The sequence below is a fragment of the Notothenia rossii genome (assembly GCF_949606895.1).
Source record: "Notothenia rossii genome assembly, chromosome: 2".
Classification (NCBI taxonomy): Eukaryota; Metazoa; Chordata; class Actinopteri; order Perciformes; family Nototheniidae; genus Notothenia; species Notothenia rossii.
The window spans coordinates 15,114,449-15,132,711 of NC_136904.1; the positions used below are offsets into that span (position 1 = coordinate 15,114,449).

Consider the following 18,263-nt stretch of genomic DNA (forward strand, 5'->3'; position numbering starts at 1 on the left):
TCTTGAACCGGAAGAGCAAATAGCTTCACCGGCACTGTTGCGTTTTCTTTTCCGCTCAGGTCTCGTAGTGGTGAGAGCGTGGATTTCATCCTCAAGGCTCGCAAAAACATAAAAAATGAGCGTCCCAGCATTTATCGATATTACGGAAGAAGACCAGGTACGACCCATGTCTTTAAGAACTGATTTTCCGTCGTCCCGCCTTCGGATGACTCGTTAAATGTGAAGCAGCCAAACAGATAACTTAGCATGCTAGCAAGCTAAGATGCTAACCGTTGGTGACAGCTACATGCTGATTGTTAGCGAGCTACGTACTGATGATGCGACATATGTGGAAGCATGTCGTTAATGATAAAATTAAACGTACTGTTGTGTATGTAAATCGTTTTCCTTTTCTTTTTAATTTCAACCTGGTTATGGCTAACATTTTACGCATTTCTTCAAAGTTGTTACGTTCCAATAGCTTAGAATGCTAAAGTTAGCTACTCGGCCATACATGCATCTACATCAACAAAGAGATAAAAGACAATAACAAGCCACCAAAAACGTCCTGCTTTAGTGCAGAGGTGGAAGAAGTACTCAGATATTATACTTAAGTGCAAGTAGAAATACCGAAGCTTAGAAATAAGAAAGAGTCCTGTAATCTAAATGTTACTCAAGTAAAAGTACGAAAGTATTGGCATCTAAATATATACTTAAATTACCAAAAGTACTCATTATGCAGTATGGTCCTTTTCAGAATCATATATATTATATATTTTGATGCTATTCTTTATCAAGCTGGTAAAGGTGAAACACGTTTGACGTTTTTTTTTTTTTACTGCTGGGTTGCATGAATTTGATCCAGGTCTTAATTCAAAGTTGATAATATTTGTTATCATTAATTTATATCTGCAATGCAACTAAACGTACTACATACATTTAGTGGGGTAAAAGTACAATATTTACCTCTGAATTGTACAAAGTAGCATTACATGGAAATGCTCAAGTAAAGTACAAGTCCCTCTGGATTGTACTTAACTAGAGTACTTTATATAAAAAAGTATTAACGTTTTTTCTCTTTGCTTCTAACAACTATTTGTAACATATTTTTTATTCCAAACAAAAAGTATGTACGGTTTGCAATACAATAGCAGCTAGGAAAACACGTTAGGCTAATAAACATCTATTACATTATCGACACGGGTATCTTTGGGCTCTACGGTTTTGTGTAACAGTCAATAATACTCTTTTATTTGACTTTACAACATTACAGGCGTTGGAGCTAAGAGCCTACATCAAGGCCAAAGGAGCTGAAATATCAGAGGAGAACTCAGAAGGCGGACTTCATGTAGATCTGGCTCAGATCATCGAGGCATGTGATGTGTGCCTTATGGACGATGATAAAGGTAGGCGATCATAAAGAACAACCCTGCTTTAACCACCACACCACGATATGCCTTTTTCACAAGTAAATGATATGTGTTTATTAGGGCTGCAACAAACGACTAATTTGATAATCAATTAATCTATCGATTAATGAAACGATTAATCGATTATTCGGATCGTTAAGGTTTTAACTGTACTACTACTTATATCAATACTGCTTATCGATCCGGTCCTTTTAACGATAGTATTAACGGTTCTTTTGACAAGAAATAAGGTAAACTAACTCAACAAATTGTGAACAAAACTAACATTGCTTTTTATTTTAATTAAATGCATAATATTTCACATCAAAAGAAACAACAATGTTTTAACAAATCATATTAAATAATGTGATGACAGAACTGTAAACAAAATAGCTGAAACTTTAACAAAATAACTAATTCAGTTACCTCTAATCATTAACCTATGTTTTTATAACTGAGTTAACTCTGCGTGTTGCTGCTAGCATACATAACACCTGACGTGGAAAGGTTACTCTTGGAAGGGGCTACAGAGCTACTAGAAAGACAGTCGAACCCGGTGCATTCCTCCGTCTGAATGTGGTGCACTTTTGCTAAATGTTTAGACAAATTGCTCGTTTTACCGCCTTTATATGATAAACTGTTATTGCAATTTTGGTAACGAGCATTGTCCACATCGAGACGGATAAAGTTTAACCACACCTCGGAGCGCGTTCTCTCCGCCATCTCCTGCGTGTGTGTGTAAACTGCCCCGCCCCCTCGCAAGCAGGCGGGGGAGAGATCGCTCGTCTGAATTCGGAAGATCGAAAATACATTATAGACGCATTTTGTAGTCATATTGCATATTAGAAACTGAGTTGGCGACACTAAGACTGCGATATAATGTTTATGTAGCAATAATACATATGACATATGTTTTTAAATGTCTCCTGTACCCATACAAAAGAGCGATAACGTTGGAGCTTAACGGGGTGTAGAACACATGTGATGACGTCACCAACGAATCGACGACTGAATTAGTTGCCAACTAATTTGGTAATCGATTTTAATCGATTAAGTCGATTAGTTGTTGCACCCCTAGTGTTTATGTATAAAATGTCTTTGGTAGCTTATACACTGATTGATGCCCAGTTCTAGGACCATGAATCTGGCTTCTCGCTGGATAAAGTGTTGCATTACTTATGGCCCTCTCTCTTTCTCCCTGCAGAGGTAGAGAGTGTGATGAACAGCATTGTGTCTCTGCTGTTAATCCTGGAGACGGAGAAGCAGGAAGCTCTCATTGAAACTCTATGTGAGAAGTTGCTGAAGTCCCGTGAAGGAGAGAGACCCTCCCTCAGGATGCAGCTGTGGGTCCTTTCTGCTTTTTTTTTCAACCTTACTTTTTTTTTTTTTACATTATTCCCTAATACAGCTAATGTTTCCAAAGATCTGACCATGTATACATTCATCCACAATAGGCCATTGTTTTGATGTTGGTTAATATGTACCTGCTGGTCTTGTGAGTTTAACATAATGATACTGTTTACCTCATCAATATGCAGGACAGCTGCTATCTTCTTTTCAAAACAAACATGTTAAACATACACTTAAGAAATCAGTCCTCTGTTCAAACACTTGACCATCTCTTTCATGTTTTGATGTTTAAGGCTGAGTAACCTGTTCCACGGCATGGACGAGAACACCACAGTGAGGTACACTGTCTTCTGTGGCCTCATCAAGGTGGCTGCGACTTGTAATGCCATTGCCTTCATCCCAACTGACCTTGATCAGGTATACCTGTTCACCATTATTACATATACCTCATCATTCTGCAACGTTGTCTGTAGTTGATTTATGAAACCTTTTTGTGCTGCTGATGGTTGCAGGTGCGCAAGTGGATTATCGACTGGAACCTGACCACAGAGAAGAAGCACACACTCTTGAGGCTGGTGTATGAAGCATTAGTTGACTGCAAAAAAGGGTAACTACTTAAAGGTTCAGATGAGTAAAATTCATGTTTTGAAATGCACTGATGCAGAAATATCAATACACATAATTAAGATGGATAAACTGCATGGAAGAAGAGTTTATTTTCCGCCTTTACACCTCTAGACCCACCTACCTATAGGAGTTTTCAACAATCTATCTACACATTTTACAGCGATGCTGCAGCAAAAGTGATGGTTGAGCTGCTGGGAAGTTACACAGAAGACAATGCTTCACAAGCACGTGTTGATGCCCACAGGTAAACTTGTCAACAATTGTCATTAAGCCTCGATATAACTTACCACCGTCATACAAACTTCCATCCGTTTATGCCCCTTATCTTTAGATGTATCGTCCGTGCTCTAAAAGACCCCAACACCTTCCTGATTGACCATCTGCTCACCCTGAAACCGGTTCGATTCCTGGAGGGAGAACTCATCCATGACGTGAGTACTGACGGATGTGCAATTTTTTTCTTGTGTTAAATATCAGGACAACTTTCTGCCTGTCCAAAGATGAAATGACTGTTTCTTGAGTCTGATAATGGCAATTCTCTCTTTTCTGAATCTTTGTTTCAGTTATTAACCATCTTCGTCAGTGGAAAACTGATAGCCTATGTAAAGTTTTACCAGAGTAACAAAGACTTTATTGACTCTCTTGGTAAGTGGCTATCAATAGAGATATTGGTTGCATGAATTCTACGCAAACATACACCATGAATTGATTTTTAATTTTTTTAAAAGATAAAACAAACGGGTTAGTAAATCAGAAATGGAATGTTAAGTGATTGTCTAATTCCCCCTTAAACCTTAATGTAGTTGGTGAGAATTAAAAATGCATGTTGGCTTTTTACCATATTTGTAAATCGGTATTGAGTGTAAGTGTATTATACCTTGTGTTTCATAATAAACCTGTTTTGTAATATATTTCTGTCACTTTAAGAGTGTATCTAAAGAATACCACCTTTTTAAAATGGTTACAAGATTTCTATAGCCGTTTTTATTTTTTATTAGGACTAACTGGACAACTTTTCCCGTAATAAACTCTTATAGATATTGAGCCAATGTACTGCGCCCTGTTGATACATTGCAGGAATGTGCGTATGTCAGCAGTGTGTCTTTTCACTACTACAGCTTTTGTGTAATTACCAGCATGTGTAGGATGGACTCTCAAAACAGACAATTTGGAGCAGTGTTTTTGTTAATGAGTAGATTCCCTGACTTCAGGCTCCTAAATGCAGAAACAATTATCACAGGGAAACTCCCTGAGTGGAGAGTAATCGACTGTGACTGTTTGTGCTTAATGATCCCTGCGTGTTGCTCTCCAGGCCTGTCTCACGAGCAAAACATGTCCAAGATGCGCCTGCTGACATTGATGGGCATGGCTGTGGAATTCAAGGAGATCTCCTTCGACACCATGCAGCAGGAGCTGCAGATTGGAGCTGATGACGTTGAGGCCTTTGTCATTGACGGTAAGAGCACTTCACCTCAAATGAATCCTTGCTGTTCAACCTTGTTAAGTGCACTGTCAGTTTCTCACAGGCAAGACAAAGGGCACAGTTGTAATACGGCTAGAGTGCACATTCAAAAATGTTATATTTTCAGTTTGACATTCATACACATGTTTTTATAAGCGATTCATCACTGAAGTGTATGTTATTCAAGAGCGCAGATATGGTTAGGCACACTTTAGATCAGCAGGTTTGGAGTCTCAAAACATGATCAACTGTTTTAGCTTTTTTTCAAAAGTCTGTACACATACAACAGAGTTTCCGTTAGCCGGTAATTATCGGACTATGACCAGTAAAATATGCGGAAGACCGGCAAATCTAAATTTCTCCCGTCAATATAATTTCCCTTTAGCGCAATACCGCATCAGTTGTGCCACTTTTGTGACAGACAAGAATAGTCAATACTCTACATGCATAGGCCTGTCGTGATAATCGATAAATTGACTTATCGTACGATAAATAAAAATGGACTCGATAATTTTTCTGAGCTCGATAAATTGCCGTTTACATGCGTGTTTGTTTACATAAGGATGTGACCAGCATTTTAGCTAGGAGCGCTGTGGCTGCCAGACGAGCTGTGGCTGCCGTCCATGCGCGCTGTGAGGGGCGGGGCTGACACACAGCCAGGTCAGGACACTCTGTGTGTACGTACAGCAGCGTAGCAGCCAAATTAATAATATAGCGACAAGCGGGAGACAACGTGTGACTTACTCGCGGGGAATTTAAAGTGAAATGGAATTGGTTACAAAACCTACACATCTCGATTCTCCGGTGTGGCAGTATTTTGGATTCAAGCCAAATCAACGAGGCCAACCTACGGACTTGAATGAGCCGGGCGGTGTGTCGCATTTCTTTAAAAAAGGTAGCGACAAAAGCAGGCAATACCACGCATTTTAAACTACACCTAAAACACAACCACTCCATTCCGTTTTCCCAGCTGGTGGCAAACACGGCAGCTGGAGATGGAGAGCCCCCACCTTCCCGACAGTTTACAATCAAAGATACATTTGCCCGGCAATGCAAAAATGTTGGTGTTCCTTGCTCGAAAACTTCGAAAAACAGATTTGGATATGGCCTGTTGAGGCATCTGGGCCTTTGTATGGACAGTGGACTGTACACATGACTGTTGTTTTAAGGAGATTTTTTTTGCTTGTGAGACAATGTGTGCTCATATTGATTTATTTATATATATATTTATATATATTTATCTATCCATCTATATAGAGATGGATAGATAGATGGATTGAAAGCTCTGTTTTCCAGCCTGAGTCTATTTAATTTATTGTTTTGGTTGTGTGTGATTTAATTAATTTATTATAATTTAATTAATTTGTTTTATTTATTATATATAATTTATATATTTTAATATTATTTCACATTTCATTTGCAATGTTGAATGTTCAATAAAAAGTTCTGTTTGAAAGGATGTACTAGAATTATTATGATATATTATCAGTATGTCAGTGGTCTAAAATGGTCTTACAATGGTGCCGACAATATTATCGTTTATCGCAATAATTTCCAGGAACATTTATCGTCCAACAAAATTATTTATCGTGACAGGCCTATACATGCACAGTCACTTCCTTTCTAATGTCTGACATTTACTGTGGAGAAAGAGAGTTATCCTCATTTTGAGCCCTCATGTAAACAAATGATTAATGCTGCGCTATACTTTTGCCGCCACACCCCCGTTGCCAAGCAACGCTTATAGGTGTCCTTTGATACGCAGGCAGTCACATCATTAGCTAGAACTAGCTAGATCTGATCAATATGGACATAAACGCGAAGTATAACCAGATGAGAGAGAGAGAGAGAGTGACAGAGACACGCAGCTCTACATGATCAAAGCTCCGCCCGCTGTGACGGACCGGTGAGCGGAGCAAAACACACAATTCAAGTTAGACCTAACACACTTAGCTAGTTTATGTAACTCTGGAACAACCTTAACTAGTTATTAGGGTTGGGAACCGAAACTCGGTTCCAGGTGAGAACCGATAAGAAAATGCCGGGTACCGGGTACCCATACAAAATACACAATTTTGGTTCTGCTTAACGGTTCCTAAACGCGGTAGACCCTGTATTCCACCGGATGCCATCTGTGTGTTCTGGAGAATCACAGAACGGCCTGTCGTCAGTGGTACGCTGACGGCCGGAACCGCCCTCCATTTTTTTAAACGGCATCATGTAAGTTGCGCTGACAGGCGACAAAGGTCCACAGTTGCCCCGCAGCGAGGCTCCCCCCGCCCTCCAGTAGACAGTTCACGAGTTCAGTCACTTCATAACACCAAAGATGGATCGCAGTAAACGCTCTAAAGTGAGGCTCCACTGCACTAAAAAAGATAAAGACAGGGAACAGTGTAATGCCTGTTAATAGCTTGCCACAGGCATAGCTCAGTTCAAATAAAGCACAGCTATTGTGCAATACATTTGTATTGCATGTATATTTTTTATTTGTAAAAAATTCAGTTAAAGCTTAAAAGAATAAAGATATTTTTGTTATCTAAACATTTGACCTCTTTCTTTTACAATTTTGGAATCAAAAACGGAGAATCGATATGAACCGGAATCGATGAGCAGAACCGGAATCGGAATCGATACATTTCAAACGATACCCATCCCTACTAGTTATAAATATGTTTATTCTTTACTGTCGGTTCACTCATTGCTGGATCAACGAGCTGCATGAGAGGGACCGGCTGTCAGGAGAGAGAGAAAGAGAGAGAGAGAGAGAAAGAGGGAGGGAGGGAAAGAGGGAGGCAAAGAGAGGCTCCGTTTATTATTCCCGTATATTATCCAAAGTTACTGTACACTTTTGAGTAATGTAGTTAATCTACTATAATTAGTTTGTTTAATGTAGAGTCGTTATGAATTTGTTTTAAAGCTCGATAAATAACAAAGAAAACCTTTGACCAGCACTTTTCTCATTTTGTCCCGAAGATATAAACTTTAACGGACATGTTGACCGGCAAAAAAAAATTCTAACGGAAACTCTGAAAGAAAAGATCTCATAAAAGTCTATTTTGACTTGTACACGGTTCCATAGTGTAGTAATTCCTAATAATACATGAGACATGTATAGTGCTTAAACTCAAAGACGCTTTAATGTCACCCAAAAGCATTTGCACTGCATTGTGTTTCATGAACAAGTATGTTATTTTTCCTAAAGAGAATTGAACAGGGCTTTGATTCACCATTCAGTCCCTTCATCAAATAAAATCAGAATATTGATTTATATTTGACCAGTCTGATGTGCATCGTTATACCGTAGCAGCCTGTTAGTTGTTTCCATCTCTTTGAGAACGGTTAACACGTGTTGTAGGGCCGTACATTATATGGCGCTTTGCTATTACGAATGGACCTCTGACACCCGTCACAACCCGGTGTTGTTTGAATGACAATGAATTACCCTTGTATTTTTAAGCATTTGTTTGTCAGTGATGTTTAAATGTTCAGCCTCTGCTTCATTGACTTTCTTTCTGCTTTCTTCCTATAGCTGTACGGACCAAGATGGTGTACTGCAAGATTGACCAGACGCAGAGAAAGGTTATTGTGAGGTAAGTCCTTTCATCCAATAACATCATATATGGCTTATCTGTATTGCCTTCTCTAAATTAAAGGCTTAATACCAACCTAGACCTAAAGTACCTAACCTGGATCGTTGGAAAAACATGCTCCTGAAAGCAGTCCTAATGCTGATGGTGCCACCACCTTTGGGCTCTTGATGATTTCCCCTCATTACATAATATTATTTCGCAGTACAGTTGATGTGAAAACATCAGGTTCAAATTCATGAATTATTATTAAAAAAATGTAATGCTGTCAAAATTATCGAGTTAACGGCGGTAATTCATTTTTTTAATTAATTGCGTTAAAAATATTTAACGCATGTGCAGAATGGCCCGCCCCATACATCCCACCAGTGGCAGCTCTGGGGTAGGCTACAGCCATACCAAGAAATGGCTTAGCCCCACCTTAGCCCCACCATGAAAAATGATGTTAAAGTAAGCAAACTAAAGTCCGCCAACTCGCGCCGAGTAAATTGTTAGTAAGATTGATTTCAGCAGTCACTTGTCTGGAAATACCGAAGACTAGAAACGGTTTTGAAAACTTTTGTCACGTAGTGATCGTCTTCTCAATTGAACATCTTTGATAATGTCTTCTGGCCAATCAGAATCAAGATAATGGCGTGTTGTTGTTGCAGGAAGTCCTGACGGAGAATACTTTTGCGGTAGTGCATCTCTATATACATCGATACAACATTACGTGTTGATAGAAATCAACACGTAATGAAATAAGACCCCACGGTTTGATGATTGATAGGTGTGTGGGCTGTCTTTCATTTTGACACACAGAACAATGTTATAATTAACATACATACTGTAAGTTAAATGGATATATCCGCCTTCTTTCATTTATCTTTCCATTCCCACAACAATATACATAAACAAATGGCATATTTTGGACATACCGGTAGTTCGAATGGTGATTAATCATGATTAATTAATTTTTAAGCTGTGATTAATCTGATTAAAAATTGTAATTGTTTGACAGCCCTATTTTTTTTATGTGGAGCCTTTTGTTTATATGTTATGAAAAGTCCTTATATGCTTATGTTAGGCTAGTAACAGGCTACAAGATTGACTAATTAACGTGAAAATGTATACGTTTATTTTACTGAGTCCAGCCAAAGCTGTCTGTTCTCTGGTCAAGGTCAACAATGCTATGAGTTTATTTGGTTCTGGTCTACAGAGAAATGTCCCATGTGAGTAGAAAATATAAAAAAGTACCATTTATCAAGACATTTTTAGATGTATTTTTTTAGAACACGATTTTGGTTCTGTATAGATTTGATGTAATGTCCTAATACAGAAAACAAGCAATGTCATGTTTTTTTGTCACCCCTACATTTACTATAGCTATCAAATGTATTTTCCCAAGGTTTAAGACGTGACCTTTGCTTTCTTTCTCATAATTCTTCATTTAACATTCTTGCTTTTCTGTTTTCCACTCAATCAGCCACAGCACCCACCGCACCTTTGGCAAGCAGCAGTGGCAGCAGCTGCACGACAGCCTCAGCTCCTGGAAGGCCAACCTAGCAGCCGTCAAGACCAGCCTGCAAGCCCTGTCCCCTTCTGCGTAGTTCCACCGTAACCCAACTGTCTAGACTGCCAGGCCCCCCATTATTTTCTGCTTTCCAAATCATCAGACTGAATTGATCAGTTTTTATATGAATCCAATAAAAGAACTGTGGAGATCACCTGTCGTTGCTCTTTTCTTGTAAAAATAATTGAAGATTTCTTGGAGAAATTTCATGTTAAGTTATGTCACAGCAAGTTGTGTAACACACCATTAACTATAATTTGATGGACATTTTCAAAATGTGTGAAACAGCCAAAAGCCAGTAATGGATAATACATATATCATCAGTCTTTTCAGACTACTTGCACATTAGTTGCCTTATGATTATTTTTCAGAAAGCCATACATTCACTTTAATGGGGGCTCTTCCTCTAGCGGCTCTCAACATCTGGTTTAAGTTAAAGGACGGCATGCCAGTATTAGATGAGCTGTGTGACTGGGGTGAGAAATAGCCTGCAACAGGAGGGTCACTTGTCTGGGAACACATGAGAGGTGACAATAGTAATGTGAACTTAAGATGACCCTGTGTGCTGGGGTCGGAGCTGTATTACTGTAGCGTCAACACTTAAGAGCTTGTGGCGAAGGCTGATTCACTGCCACTAAATGTATAACTGTCAACTGGGGTAAAATATACTGTTCAGCTGTAGTCAGCATGAGACACTGTCTTTGGATGTGTGTGAAAAGTGCAAAAACAAGCACTTTTACATTCCAACTTTGAGTTTACCTTACTTTTCCCATTGATGTTAAGTTCCATTTACTCCGCACTCTTCTCAGGCATCGTCCAGAGCATTAGGATGTGAACTCTAGTGATATATGGCTGAGGCATTAGGTGTAAAAGGGGTCCGTTGGAGTTCTCTCCCTCTGGGGCTGTGATGAAATCAGCCCAAACTGACAAAGTGCAGACTACTGACATTGCACCCTGCCCCCACCCCCACCCCAAATACACAGATTTTCCTTGACTAATAAAGCCACAGCTCAACCTGTTTACCCTCGTCTTTTAGTGGTGATCCACTCCTCATTCTCCACCCATTAAAGTCCTAATCTGATCATTTCAGCCCTGCCACTAAAATATTTCCACTCAGATGAAATAGGCATTAGAGGTACACATTTATTGCCGCAGTGTGTATTTTTTCCTATCATAGCTGAGGCCTGCAGAGGCTCACCGCTCACTTCTGTCCAGTTGTCCACAGGGAGCAAGCATCTCCGACTCTTATCAGCGGGTGTAAATCACAGAACACATTCTCAGGAGCATAACCTCATCACAGCCACTTGCAAGGTGGAGTGTAGAGCAGATAGAAACAAATGTGACCATGGCTTAACACAATGTTTGCAAAGCCCTATATCTTGGTTTCTATAGCTCAGCAAATGCTCCTTTACCCTTCTTTTCAGCTACTTTTCTCATTATGTTAAAGAATATCCTTCTCTTTCTCTTGATTGTAATTTGTCTCCCTGGCTTTAAGTAACTGTTTTTCTTGATAGTCGGTCATGTGAGATGTCCCAGATGTAAAATAATGCGTGCCGTGGTTTATCTGGCTCAAGCCTCATGACCCCTTCTTATCATAGTCAGATAGAGGTAGTTCTGAAATGTTCACAGATGAAACAAATTAGTTGATATTCCAATTGTGATGTGAAGTCCTAACTGGCCTCTTTTGCACATGCAGCTCAGGTCATCAGCAGATATGGTAAAAGTGACTTAGTACAATTTACTCCAATGCTGTACTTACTTACATTTTCTTCTAAATTATACTTTCACTCACTGGCTTTTTGACTCCATGCCGTTTATTTAACATTTACAGATATTGATTTAATCTATCTAATAGGGGCCCCTTGTCATGTTTCAGATTTCTTTGGGCTGTCACCAAAGATCAGAAGGTTTTAACTTGAATTGCTCTTCACCAGAGATCTAAAAGTATCCAACATTTCACACAATTAAAGCAACAATTAACAGCAGAAATTGTTTTGTGCTTTCTTACGTAAGTCACAACCCCTCAGATCTGTATTGTGACCTTTTTTGATGGAGTCTATAGATTGACTAAGCTAACTGTATAAAGTAGTTAAAACTAGCTTAAGCTTAGCAGTAAAGGCATTTTTTTCCAACAACAAGTACTGCTACTTTTCATAAGCATAGTACATTACATATATTGAAGCTTTGTAATTTCACAGTGTTCGCAGTACTCTTAATTTGGTCCATTGGAATTTACCCAGGTGATGGATCGAAATACTTGACCACCTCTCAGAATTCACTGTTAATGAGCATAAACCTTGCTGTGTGGACTGATGAAAATCCACATGAATTTCCCAGAAACAGGACACTATTAATCATTATGACATTGATATGGCAGTATGTGGTGTAAGGTGGTTATCTCATCTGACATCACACACATTAGATACAGTCTGGAATTTCTCATTTTTTTACCGCTTTTATTCATATCAACATTCCTCTGGGAAAAATCTAAAACTCTGACGGTATCCAGAGATGTAGCCAAACACAAGAGAGGGGCCCTCACTGCCTTTCAATTAGCACTATCCAGTAGTCAGCAGATACTGTTCGATTGTATCCTATCTTTGCTTTACATAAACACTGGCCAAGAGGCCCAGAGGCTCAGAGACAGATATGTGTATGTACATGGTTGGAGAGTGTGAAACATAAACACTACAATAGAGGATGGGTTGCCAGGCATAATGGGAAACGTTACAGTATCTTGACAATGTTGCTTCATGTTTTGTTGTTTGGGGTGTCTCTAAAGTTGCTATAGTCCACAGTGAAAAAGGCCTGACTACATGCAATTTAACAGACGCCTCTACTCTGTCAAAAAGACTCTGGAGCCACTAACACAATCTTTTACCATCCAAGGCCTGTGCATATTGATTTAGTCTCCAGCTCCCGAGTTACTGACAGATCTTGACAAAGGAGGTTAAGTGCTTTTAGAAGAGTCCTCATGAAAAGATCCCATTTTGTGCATTCTGTTAAAACAGAAATGTCATTTAACTAAGATTGCTATTTAAGTCCAAATAGATTTTAGTTTGGAACATCAACTAGCGGTTACATAATAAACAAAAAGTAATTAAACCATCATGTCAGTGCCTAAAATGGAAAATAATAATTGTGTTACCTATTAAGGCTTATTCATGGAAGCCCCTTTAAAGTTAGTATTTCAATAGGCACTATATTTAGTACAATGTTAATACAATACAAAATGTATTTATTTATGTAAAAAGCCTTGAGAAGAAAAACGCATTAATATAAAATTAATTTTGCCTTTTTGCATTTTCATTTTGGATACTTATAGCTGTAATTACTTTTCAGAGCACATCCCTTTAAAATAAAAACCTTAAACATCCAAAGCAAGCTGATTAAGTAGCCATAGATCACGAGTAACTGCCTAATGCCAAACAATGGGGTTTTGTCATCGGGAGGAGTGCAGTTTTGGCATCTGACTCATGCAGATGAGGATGATGCGTAATCCAATAAAACTTCGGTGTGAATCTTTATACAGTCTATGGTGTGAATAGCCCTTCTGGAAATAGGCCTGTAGTATCGGTAGTCCTACTTTCACTTCGTGGTTTTAGCTGCCCTCTAGTGTCCACTTACATAACTTATCCAGGTAAACGTGATCGATTGGTTGAGCCTGCGCAGGTGGTTTAGGAGGAGCTGAGGAAGCCACATCTGTTGGAGTAAACAAAACCTTTTTTGACATACCGGAACTGTCCTGCGTTTCCCAAGGACAACCGCAGCTAAACTTGAATTTGTTTCAACCTTTACGTGATATCAACGGCTAAACTTTTCAAAAGGAGGTTTCTAAACACAGCTGTTGTTTGTCACTATAGATGTGCGTTTCCTGATTCATCTTATTATCGCAAACTCGTACATCGACCTACCGCTCCTTTAGCTGGCTTTCATTTTGTTGCTGTTGAACTCTGCCCTTCATTATGAACCACGTTTCATTATAGGTAAAGTATGACATCGTTTTTTGGTGCGGGGTTGTGAAAGAAAAGTGTATATAGAGTAGTTTAAAGAAGCTGGGTGTGTTTATAGGTGTAGGCTCCTCTGCCCTGTGATCTGCCAATTAATGCTCCACCCGCTGTCCGTGCGCAGGTGCATGCTTGGCCATGTTGTTCCACCTGTTCATACTCCTTCAACTCCTGTCATGTGGAGATCTGGCCTGTATGAGGAGGCTACTGTCCAACAATGAAGACAAGGAAGGTGAGATATTGTACTCAGATGTAGAAGAAGTACTCAGATGTTGATCAGAAGAAATAACAAAGTGAAAAGTAAAAAGTCCTGTATTCAAAATGTTACTCAAATAAAAGTACAAAAGTATTGGCATCAACATATTCTTAAAGTACCACAAGTAAAAGTCCTGTATTCAAAATGTTACTCAAGTAAAAGGACAAAAGTATGGGCATTGAAATATACTTACAGTACAACAAGTAAAATTACACATGTAGATTTGCCCTTTTTCAGAATAATATAGTATTGATTATGTTTACTGATGTGTTTTATCAAGCTGCTGAAGGTGGAACATATTGTAATCACTTTACTTACTGGTGGGTAGCATGTGAATTTAATCCGGGTGTAACTAAAGTCTTATTTAAGTGTTGATCATATTGTTCATATCTGCAAAGTAACTAAACTGATAAATGTAGTGCAGTAAAATGTTTACCTCTGAATTGTGATAGAGTAGAAGTACAAAGTAGCATAACATTGAAATACTCAGTTACAGTACAAGTACCTCAAAATTGTATTTGTGTTTGAGTAAATGAACATACTTTCCACCACTGATTGTACTGAAGAAGGACATAAGACCTTACTTTAAACACTTTGAACATCATGTCATCCCAGTGTTTGTAGATGAAGGAAACGCAAACTCGTTCCTAGGTCGCCATCTGCTGTTCAACCGGTTTGACTTTGAGATTTTCGTTCCTGGAGATCTGGAAAGGGAGTGTAAGGAAGAAGTCTGCAATTATGAAGAAGCAAGGGAGATCTTTGAAAACATCCCAGATACAGTTGAGTGTTGATGTTCAGTGTGCTGCTCACTAAAGTCATTTCATGAGCATAAAGAGGGTTGCATCAACAGAATCACCATACTAATGATGCTTGGTTTTGCAGGATGCATTTTGGAAGCAATACACTGAAGGTAAGAGAAAAATATACATATCCCACTTATTACTTATGTCATTTGAATTTGGTATCTACTCAATGATGAGTGTGGTTTAAGGAGACTTGTGCCTTGCGAATTACAATTATGTTACTGGTGCTTTCAAAACTTGTTTCACCACATTTTCAATAGCTGATTTGAATATGAATGCTGGTTGCTTTCATTTTCGGTCATAACATCTATCATGTGTTTAAGTGATGACTGAATTGTAAATATGTCTAATAAGCGTGTATCTGTTGCTGCTCGAATTTAACACAATCTTAAACGTAAATATCAGTATAAATTGAAAAAAGGAACACCCTGTGGTATTCAGCTATCTGCTTTTTATCAAGTTGTTTGACTCACTCTGTCCACTTTCTGTTACTCACTGTAGTCTTTGATAATCCACAGATAAGAACCAGCATCCTTCACGGGTGGATGTTACATCTCTTTTGGTCGGACTGATTGCTGGTGGAGTGGCTCTTGTTATCATTTGCCTCCTGGTCTGGTATTTCTGTCATGGCAAATGCAAGAACAACTTCAGCCGTGCAAAGTAAGTGTGATATTACTATTAATAGCAGCTACATTATTCCTGCACACGTTCGCCATACTTTATAACTATAGACATCAAGAGAACTCTGTTTAACCTGAATACTTTTAAGCGCCTTTTATATATAAAGTGGATACTTTTTCAGAGTTTGGACATTTTCATATGCAGACAACTGCAGTTTTAGCTGCGACCATTAGCTCTATACCTCTCTCTGTTGGTCAGTCCGTCAAAATGTGTCCATGGTTTGGCGCCCACAGTTCTGGCCCTAGGAGGCAGACATTTGGTATTGAGAGCAAATGTTTTGAGGCTGAAAATGTATGAACCAATAAGGTCTGGACACGTACATTGTCACAGCTTTTGCACATTTATGAACGTTACACCCGCATTGATTGTCCATTTATCATACCTCTTATAGCAACATGTTTCTGCTTCATGTCACACGTAATGTACATATGACACCTGGGAACATAGCCATTTCATATCTAAGTCCGTTTTATAACAAGAATAAAGTTCCACCTTTTCTATTTGAAGATATTAAGTCGGTCACATATGAATGACATGATGTGTATGTCTATGCTCCTCTCACAGCTCCATTCGGGTGCGATCCAGGAGGAGTAATGCTTCTCTAATAATGCGACGGCTTGAGGAGGTTTCTTTGCAACCAGTCCACCCACATATACCCCCACCCCCTATGGATGAAATAGACCCCCCGGGATTGCCTTCCTATGAGCAGGCAATTGCAAAAAGTGGAACACATGACGCCCCACCTCCTCCATATCCCGGGTATTTACATATACATTTGTATTTACAGTTATGTCATGACTCATTTTCAAGTTTTTCTTGTATACGAGTCATAATGCAGTTACAAAAAGGTTTTTATATAGCATATTTGTATAACATCTTCTCTTACTTTGGTTTTAGCTCACGACCTGGAAGTATTCGGCGGTAGTATCTTCAGGACAACATCTCCCAAATGTCTATCAACATTAAACACACAATTTACAAATAACTTTTATACAGTGATTCTCTGCTTGGCAGTTTAGAATGTTTATCATCAACATATTGAAAACACCTCCTTCTGTTTATTCCTCTGATTATTTTTGTTATTCATAGATTTCTAATCTTTCTGGTTTGATGGTTTAATTTTTTCTCATCAGTTAAATCCCCCTTTGTTAACATCCTTGTGCCAAAGCGTAGTTTTGAGGTAATGTCTACAAACTATATTCCCAAGTCTGATTATTGTTTGTAATATAACACCTGTCCTCTGTTTTTTATTGAAATGTAAATGAAGAATCAATAATGTATTAGACAAGAGAGAATTTCAGTTGCTGGAGTACTAAGGCCCTTAAGGAGCAGTTTCTTTAGACACAGCATGCACAGAAGGCCCGAGAGCAGGATTAGAAATCTTCTTAATTACAAGATAAGTATTAATTGCAGTTAAAGAGAGACGGACTGATTTGTTTAATCCATTAGCTTCCTGTCTCCTAAAGAAGGAAGACAAATAATTACAGCAACACTGATTTCAATGGCACCATGGTATGACTTATCATTCTGCCATACAGAAAAGGCTTTTAAGGATAGTACGGTAGTGAGTAGTAATAATTGTTTTATTTTGAAAGTGATTTTGTTGTTGGTTTATTCATTTGTATTGTGTCAGGAATTTATGTATTTGTCATCAACTAATGAGGATGTTCTTCTGATATGTGAAGTCATGTTTACTTTAAATATATATATATTGTGGTCGATTATACCATGTAAAATAAATTGGTGGGAAGAAATGTTTACAATATTTAATATTTACGAATTATACATTTCTGCAAGAAGATAATAGCTTTTATTATATGAAATATAAAACATGTCAACAGTTGGGATGTAGCCCAACAGTTTGTCCTACATATCACTTCACTGATATTTTTGAAGGAGCAATTTACATGCCTGGTGGATGCTGCTGCTGTTTTCTCATCAGATGATGGAGGAAAGCAAGGTTTTAGAAGATATAATGTCCTTGTTAATTGTCAAAGTTGAATCGTGACCTTGTGGGAAGTTATTGAGGAGTAATTTTGTTGAAGCTTCTTTTATAGGATTTTATAAATAAAACTAATATTTTAATTATGTTTTGTCTCATCTTTCAACTGTGTTTGTGTGTCCGAAATGGCTCTTCCCCCATTCTCATTTTCAAATGAAATGAAAATATGAGCAGTTATGAGGGCTTTGTCAGTCATTTTAGATTTGAAAAAAAGTGAACTATTTAAACCATGTTCACAGCATTGGGTTTTATTCCTCAATATATATTGTATTTACGTAAAATTATTTAAACCAATATTAAGATTTTACAGCTTTCAACTCAAATGTATGTTATCTCCAGGGCCTCCAGGCCTACATTTCCAAAATGACAAACCGGTTATCAATAGCTGCTGATGAAAGCACAAACATTATTTTAAAATAAATTAAAACTGGCATACCAAACACCAAACAGGCTCTAGTGACTTTTAAAACAGGAGGTCTCAAAAATGTACATCTTTGAAATATTGTTCAGTGTTTTTGGAAATATTTAGACACAATTTCATAACTTTA

At 38.3% G+C, this 18,263-nt stretch overlaps 2 protein-coding genes across 4 annotated transcripts; both read left to right on the forward strand.

The window, feature by feature from the left end:
- The first annotated feature begins 1 nt into the window (after position 1).
- eif3m (eukaryotic translation initiation factor 3, subunit M) lies at positions 2-10,120 on the forward strand. Its single transcript, XM_079662473.1, has 11 exons — positions 2-157; positions 1,253-1,385; positions 2,593-2,731; positions 3,032-3,155; positions 3,251-3,345; positions 3,526-3,609; positions 3,697-3,796; positions 3,929-4,010; positions 4,678-4,821; positions 8,357-8,417; positions 9,880-10,120. Exons 1-11 carry the CDS (start codon positions 116-118, stop codon positions 10,001-10,003), a joined length of 1,128 nt encoding a protein of 375 aa, XP_079518599.1. The 5' UTR covers positions 2-115; the 3' UTR covers positions 10,004-10,120.
- Positions 10,121-13,618: 3,498 nt separating this feature from the next.
- On the forward strand, positions 13,619-17,803 carry prrg4 (proline rich Gla (G-carboxyglutamic acid) 4 (transmembrane)). Of its 3 annotated transcripts, none has more exons than XM_079667311.1 (7): positions 13,619-13,952; positions 14,038-14,205; positions 14,845-15,008; positions 15,112-15,139; positions 15,551-15,692; positions 16,278-16,472; positions 16,611-17,803. In XM_079667311.1, the coding sequence occupies exons 2-7, from the start codon at positions 14,112-14,114 to the stop codon at positions 16,636-16,638; spliced, it is 651 nt and encodes a 216-aa protein (XP_079523437.1). In that variant the 5' UTR covers positions 13,619-13,952; positions 14,038-14,111; the 3' UTR covers positions 16,639-17,803. The 3 variants fall into 3 exon arrangements, with proteins under 3 accessions (XP_079523437.1, XP_079523436.1, XP_079523438.1); XM_079667310.1 differs by having other exon boundaries at positions 13,620-13,952; positions 14,098-14,205; XM_079667312.1 differs by lacking the exon at positions 13,619-13,952 and having other exon boundaries at positions 13,961-14,205.
- The last annotated feature ends 460 nt before the right edge of the window (positions 17,804-18,263 follow it).